General features: G+C 38.5%; 1 protein-coding gene across 1 annotated transcript; it reads right to left on the bottom strand.

Moving 5' to 3' along the window:
* Nucleotides 1-5,377: 5,377 nt before the first annotated feature.
* On the bottom strand, nucleotides 5,378-7,072 carry LOC124091587 (heterogeneous nuclear ribonucleoprotein A1-like). The gene has a single exon (XM_046442661.2). It carries the CDS (start codon nucleotides 6,994-6,996, stop codon nucleotides 6,097-6,099), a length of 900 nt encoding a protein of 299 aa, XP_046298617.1. The 5' UTR covers nucleotides 6,997-7,072; the 3' UTR covers nucleotides 5,378-6,096.
* Between the last annotated feature and the right edge of the window lie 704 nt (nucleotides 7,073-7,776).

The following is a 7,776-nucleotide window of genomic DNA, read 5'->3' as shown; positions in this document are numbered from 1 at the left end:
TTGGAATAATAAGAGTGACTCCTAAGCCCAAGGACATGTTCTTGCATTGCGTCACCATATTAATACGATATGTTTTAGTTTGGAGCTGACTTTGTTTTCTTTTTTGTTTTTCTTTCCAAATAAACCATTTGCCCAGAGCTAAAATGTTCAGCTCTTCTATTGATAACAATACTCTCAATTTAGAAGGCAATTTCTGCTGCAGTCTGGCTGGGCACAAAATAACCAAGCTGCCACGAGGGACTTACAGGTTCAAACAGGAACTCCTTTATTGCCGGAACTCCACCAACACTCCACGCGCACTCCCCGGCAACTCTCTCAGCTCTCCATCAGGCTCCCCCGGGAACCCTGCAAGAACTCAACGGGAACTCAACGGGAAACTCGGGAGAACTCAAAAGTAGCAGGAGCAGACCTATTGCTGGTCAGCAGGGGTTCATATACCCAGCCTGCCCCAATCCAGCATCATCCAGTCACAGCAATTATACACAGCTTAACTTAATTATCATCATCTTAATGGCTCGCTGGCATCACCTCTCAACTACTCCTTCTGGCAATGCCAGGTGCCATCCCGACTTGGCTGTGGCTCTCAACAAATTTCAACATAGAGAGGAAACACAGGTAGCTGGGTAACTTCATCCAGGTCATATTGGGCGAGTAGAACAACTTAGCATGTGTCATAGACATGCATACAAACCCTGCAATTGGAGCCTTAATGGATCATGTATGGATGAATGTCATTAATGTGTCAATAAACCATGCAAAAATAGCAGCTCCGGCAACCTTCCATTGCTTTCTTTCCTATAAACCGTATGTTTCATCCATCATGCTCCCTGACCTTCCCACAGCATGAAGTCCCTGGCTCTTTTCTTCCCAGAGGACTCGCCATTATCAGTTGACTTCATAAATTAATCTTGACATATGTCTTCGAAAAGGACTGTACTGTCATAGGAATATAAACATTCAGCAGTCAATCAATGCTCTTTCACTTTGTCTTGGCTTATGTATTTGTTAAGTTGTGCATATGCCCCTGTATTTTAAACTTGACATATTTTACCTCTGTAAGTTAAACATTATATATTACTTTTCTCTCGTAGAATGCATTTCTCTCTCTCACCAATATTACTAACATTTCCTACCTGGCATACATCTTCCTATTGAATCCAAGATTGATTGCACAGTAAATGCCCTGAGGGATAGAAACTGGATCTCATTTAACTTAGGTGCCTCTCTGAGGCCAGTAGCTTGCTGGGTATTCCAAGCCACACTGGCTGACAACTTGGTGAGAAAAGCCAAGAGGTCACATTAACAAATCCAGCCCTTGATCCAAGTGGTACATGACCCAAAACAAAATGCAAAGAATGGCATAAACAATGAACATCCATCCTTGCCAACAGTTTGGACCATTGAAACAGAAACAAAACTTATTACTTTTTCAATATTCATTAATATTTTAATATTAATATTCATTAATATTTCATTATTTTTTTCCTTTTGTAAAAAATTATTTCTTTTACTTTTTCCATTTTTTTCTTTTGTTCCTACTTTTGTTTTTGTTTCTTCTTTGTTTCTTCCCCCTCTAATAACCAAATTCGGTTTGTGTCTCTTTCTCTCTTTATTATTTTTAGTTATTTTTTTAATTCCTTCTCTAGCCATCACCTGCTACCTCTCTCCTGTGTCCCCTCTGTTCACTTTCTAAACATTGCAAACATAAAATCTTGTCTTCCTGCCTCATTTTTTCTTTGTTTAAAGAAATGAAATTTTACTGTTAGAACTATTTAGCTTATATAATTCCTACTCTCCACCACCACATTGCTGTGGTGGTTAATACGGTAGATGATGAGGTTAACACCTGCTGTTATATCTAGTTCAACAGCTATTTGTTGGTGGTGCACATGTTAAAGGCTGACCCCTCCATTCCTCTTTAGGTGGCATTTAGTGTAATAGATGCCATAGTAGGCACCCGGCGTTTATTTTAAGGCTGTACATTGGTTACTCCCGTTATTGCTGTTTCTTGCTCCCCCTTTTTCTGAGAGGGGCTGGGAAGTGATTGGAACACGACAGGTTCACAGAATAGAAATCCTTCTGCTGAGCAACACTAACAGCAAACCTCACTCTATACACAAACTAGCCGCACCCAAGTTCCAGCAGTATTTGAACACAGAAGAGGGGAAACAAAACCCAAACCAACAAAGAGGCCCCAAGTAGGAACAGCAGGAGGGGGATCTCAGATCCCCCTTCTGGACATCTACTCAAACAGCAAAAACAGAGATGAGTCTCTAGAACAGAAAAGATACCTACATGCCAAAGGACCCATGAATAAAAGAGGAAAAGGAATCCATCTCAACAGATGCCCAAGATCAAGATCACTGAAAATATGAGAAAACAGATGTATTCCCTCTAAAATTTATAATCTCTCAATGAAGAAACCCACAGATATGGAAGTGGATGAAATTCCAGAGAAAGGCTATAAAACACTGATTATTAAAATGTTCAGTGAGCTAAAAGAATATCTAAGGAATTAATTAGGAGAGCAAATATAGGTGAGGAAAGATCATTTTAACTAAAAACAGGAGGAAGATCAGTAAAATAGAGAAAGGAGAAAGAAGGAGGAAGAAGGGGAGGAAAGAAGAACTGGGGACGGAAATGGAGCAAATGATATTCCATGCATGTATGCTTATGTTAAAATCAACCCCACTACTGTTTATAACTATCGTGCACTAATAAAATATTTCTCAAAAGATATTGATAGTTCAGGCCTACAGAAATATGCCCAACTGATAGTTTTAGCTTTTATTTTTATTTTTGATTAACATGCATTAATTATACATATTAACAAAGTTCAGTGGGCTATTTCCATTCATATATGTAGCTTGCACTGATCAAAACCAACCTCACTTTATCCACCCTTTCCCTGCCCACACACCATTCTCAACCTCTTTCAACGGGTGAATGGTTAAGCAAACTGGGTTATATTCATACCATAACCTCAACCTCTACTAATCACTACTCTACTGGGAGGTCAACTTACTTTTAGTTTTCACATATGAGAGAGAACAGGTGGCCTTTGCCTTTCTGTGTCTGGCCTATTGCACTTAACACAATGTCTTCTAGTTGCACCCATTTTGCTCCAAATGATGGGATTTCATTCTTCTTTATAGCTGAATAATATTCTGTTGTGTACACATACCACATTCTCTTTATTCATTCACTTGTCCATGGGCTCCAACTAATTTTTTTGCAAGAGTAAAAAGCATTTTGATAGAGGAATGCAGCCTTTTAAACATGGTGCTGGAGCAATCGAACATCTGTACACTAAAGTAAAGTGCGGAGGGAGATCTTTACCTAAGTCTCATACCTTATCTAAAATATAGCTAAATATACCATGGGCTTAAATATAAGATGTAAAACTATAAAACTTTCAGAAGTAAACGTGTAGGAGAAAGCCTTGTGGAACTAGAGCTAGGAAAAGTTCTTACTCTTCACAAAGTAAAATTCATAGGAGAAAATTTGATAAATTGGGCTTCATCAGAATTCAATTTTTTTCTCTATAAAAGATGCTGTTGAGACAATAATAACAAGCCATAGAGTCAGAGAAAATATGTATAATTTATACATCTGTCAAAGGACTAGTTTCTAGAATACATAAAAACTCCCAGCCTCAACAAGAAAAAAGCAAATGGTCCAATTAGAGCATGAACCATCCTACTGAGCTTGCTTTGACTGATTTCACAATCCTTGTCTCTTAAACAGACAGCAAATGCATTTATTTCCATGTGTACTGAGAGAAATGTTGCAGTGAAATATTTTTTTCAGAATCTGTCATAATATCACCTCCTGTTATTTACATGTTTACTGATTTGATTTGATTTTTTTTAATCTTAAATGAGACAGAACTTGTTTCTTCATATATATGACCTAATAATAAAATATTGATACACTTAGTTGAAGAAAATGTACAAATGGCAAACATGAAAGATTTTCCTAAAAGATTAGGGAAATGCAAATTAAAACCATGATGAGTTGTCACTAAACACCTATGGTAAAATGAAAGAAAAAAAAAAAAGCTGAAAAGAAAAAACACCAAATTCTGGCAAGGATGCAACAAAAATGCATTACTAAGATATTGCTGATGGGAATGAGAAATGGTACAGCCATGCTGGAAAACAGGCTGACAGGTTCTTTAAAATTGTGCAACTACCATAAAACCCAATGGTTGCACTCCTCAGTATTTATACCACTGAAATGAAGACTTATGTTCAAACAATAACCTGTGCATGAATGTTTATAAAAATTTGGTTCATCACAGCCAAAGGATGGGAACAAATGAGACGTCTTTCAGTGGGTGAATGGTTAAGCAAATTGGGTTACATTCATACCATAGAATACCTCTGAGCAATAAAAGGACTACTGATGCACTCAACAGGCTGGATGAATCAACAGAGAATTATGTTGTATAGAAAAAGGCAATCTGAAAACCCTGTATACAGTATGTCTCCATGCGTATGCAATTCTGGAAATGGCTTAAGTGTAGAAATGACAAGGAGATCAGTGGTTGGTGGGAGTTAATAAGAAGTTAAGTGTAGGAGGGAAGTGGTGTGGTTATAAAAGACAACACAAGAGAATCTCACGATGATGGAAATGTTCTGTTTTGATGGATGCAATTGGCATAAGGAGTAATAGAACTAAAATAAAGATTAAACAGGGGCTGGGGATGTGGCTCAAGCGGTAGCGCGCTCGCCTGGCATGCGTGCGGCCCGGGTTCAATCCTCAGCACCACATACAAACAAAGATGTGTGTCTGCCGAAAACTAAAAAATAAATATTAAAAATTCTCTCTCTCTCTCTAAAAAAAGATTAAACAAAATAATGGATTATTACAAAACTGTTAGCAATAATACCGTTTGCTTTGACAGATTCCTCAACCCTTGCCTCAGACAGCAATGTGTATGTGCCTTTGGACTAGTGAGAGAAATGTTGCAATAAGATATCAAAGAGATGGATCTTGTTTCTTAATCTTATGGGAGGGGAGGGGAGGGGAAGGAGGGATAGGAAGGACAGCAGAATAAAATAGACACTATTATTGCTGTATGTATATACATGACTGTATGACCAATGTGATTCTGCAACATGTACACTCAGAAAAATGAGCAATTATACCCCATTTGATTCAAATGTGTGATATGTCAAGATCATTGTACTGTCATGTGTAACTAATTAAATAAAAATAAAAAATAAAAAAATGACTGATAATAAAATGTTGAGTTTAAAGGTGTGATGTTTTCATTATATTCATGCCATATTGTTTTATTGATGTCTGATAGTGTTCATTTTCACTGTTTCTTTTTATTTTTATTTTTCAACTAAATTTTTTTTTCCATTCAAGAGAATTAAATAGTTTATTGATTACACATGATAATGGATGATACACAAGCTTCATTCCCATCTATTATTTATCTGGTACCATTATTCAATTTAGATATTGCATAGGATATGCCAACAATCATTTTTTTAACCAAATAATTCCATGACTGCTTGGGTGACCCTTTCAATGGTGAACTTCAGAAGGTCACAACTACACCAAGGTTTCTGAACCTGGCATCATCCTGAATGAATTCTAACTTCACACTGTTGGGGAAGTTTTACCAAGATGGCTTCAGAGTAGACTAACTTTACACAGCACATTTAAAAAAAGACATATTTATTCAGCGTCATGATCAGACTATTACATTTAGCAATCAACAGCATGGGTGCAAAAAAAAAAAAAAAGTCTACATTAAAACCCTTTGTTGGAATGCTTTACACTTTCCACAGAACAGAAACTAAAATATCCTGTTATACAATTAGTCACAAATACAGTCCTCGAGTTTTTTTTTTTTTTTGCCCATACACATGAGTATTGTCTAAACCATGTCTTCTTTGTAGCAGCTAGGCCCTGCCACCACTGTGCTTGGCTGAGTTCACAAATCTGTTGTAACCTGTAGCTTCCCTGTCACTTCTCTGGCTCTCCTCTCCTGCTAAGCTTTGTTTCCTGGCAGTATTAAAACCTTCTGCCACTGCCATAGCTACTGCTGCTGCTGGAACCGCCATAGCCACCTTGGTTTCATGGTTTGGCAAAATATTGGCCTCCACCACCGTAAGGTCCAGAGCTTCTGCCTCCAAAGTTTCCACCCTTCATGGGTCCAAAATTTGATGACTGATTGTTGTAACTGCCAAAATCATTGTAGCTTCCACCACCTCCAAAATTGCTTCCATCATTACCAAATCCATTGTAGCCATCCCCGCTGCCACCATATCCACCACCACCACGACTGCCACCAAAGCCACCACGACCACTGAAGTTCCCTCCACGACCGAAATTGTCATTTCCACCAAAACCACCTCCACGACCACCACCGAAGTTTCCAGAACCACTTCGACCTCTTTGGCTAGATGAGGCACTAGCCATCTCTTGCTTTGACAGGGCTTTCCTCACTTCACAGTTGTGGCCATTCACAGTATGGTATTTCTGAATGACAATCTTATCCACAGAGTCATGGTCATCAAAAGTTACAAAAGCAAAGCCCCTTTTCTTTCCACTGCCTCGGTCATTCATGATTTCAATAACTTCTATTTTCCCATACTGTTCAAAATAATCTCGTAGGTGATGTTCTTCAGTGTCTTCTTTAATGCCACCAACAAAGATCTTTTTCACAGTTAAGTGGGCCCCTGGTCTTTGAGAATCTTCTCGTGAGACAGCTCTCTTTGGTTCCACAACTCTACCATCCACTTTGTGTGGTCTTGCATTCATGGCTGCATCCACTTCCTCCACAGTGGCATAAGTGACAAACCCAAAGCCTCTGGAGCTCTTGGTGTTTGGATCTCTCATTACCACACAATCCGTGAGTGTTCCCCATTGCTCAAAATGGCTTCTCAGACTCTCATCAGTTGTTTCAAAGCTCAGCCCTCCGATGAATAGCTTCCGCAGCTGTTCGGGCTCTTTAGGGGACTCTGATTTAGACATGACGGCAGCAGGAAGACAGACTTTAACGATGCTTTCTCGGCGGCATCCACGGGCAGAAAGGAGTAAGCTAACGAACGTATCCTCAACTAAATTTTGTTTCTAACTAAAGTTCTTTTCTTGGCCATATTGATATTATTTGATTATGGAATGGAAAATCTTTCAAAGACATGGGAAGCTATGAATCATCAGTATTCCCAAAAGAAATTTGTTAAAGAATAGGAATGGAAGACCCCAGGCTCCTCCATACACTTCACAGAAGAAGAAATACAATTGATCAACAAATATGTGAAAAAAGTGTTCAACATCTCTAGCAATTAGAGAAAGGCAAATCAAAACTACTCTAAGATTTCATCTCACTCCTGTCAGAAAGACAATCATCAAGGATACAGGTAACAATAAATGTTGGTCAGGATGTGGGGAAAATGGTACACTCATACACTGCTGGTGGGACTGCAAATTGGTACAACCACTATGGAAAGCAGTATGGAGATTCCTCAGAAAACGAGGAATGGACCCAGCTATCCCACTCTTTGGTTTATACCAAAGGACTTAAAATCAGCATACAATAGTGACACAGCCACATCAATGTTTATAGCAGCTCAATTCACAATAGCTAGACTATGGAACAAACCCAGGTGTCACTTAATAGATGAAAGGATAAAGAAGATGTGATATATGTACTCGATGGACTATTATTCAGCTTTAAAGAACAGTGAAATTATGACATTTGCCAGTAAATGGTTGGAGTTGGAGAATATCATGCTAAGTGAGATAAGCCAA

This window comes from Marmota monax, unplaced genomic scaffold (genome assembly GCF_021218885.2).
Source record: "Marmota monax isolate L192 unplaced genomic scaffold, Marmota_monax_Labrador192_F-V1.1 WCK01_AAM20220418_F8-fsc00205, whole genome shotgun sequence".
NCBI classification, from domain to species: domain Eukaryota; kingdom Metazoa; phylum Chordata; class Mammalia; order Rodentia; family Sciuridae; genus Marmota; species Marmota monax.
This window is presented reverse-complemented; position numbering and strand designations above follow the sequence as displayed.

Coding starts and splice junctions, on each gene's coding strand:
- LOC124091587 (XM_046442661.2), bottom strand. CDS start 6,996: ATGTCTAAATCAGAGTCCCCTAAAGAGCCCGAACAGCTGCGGAAGCTA.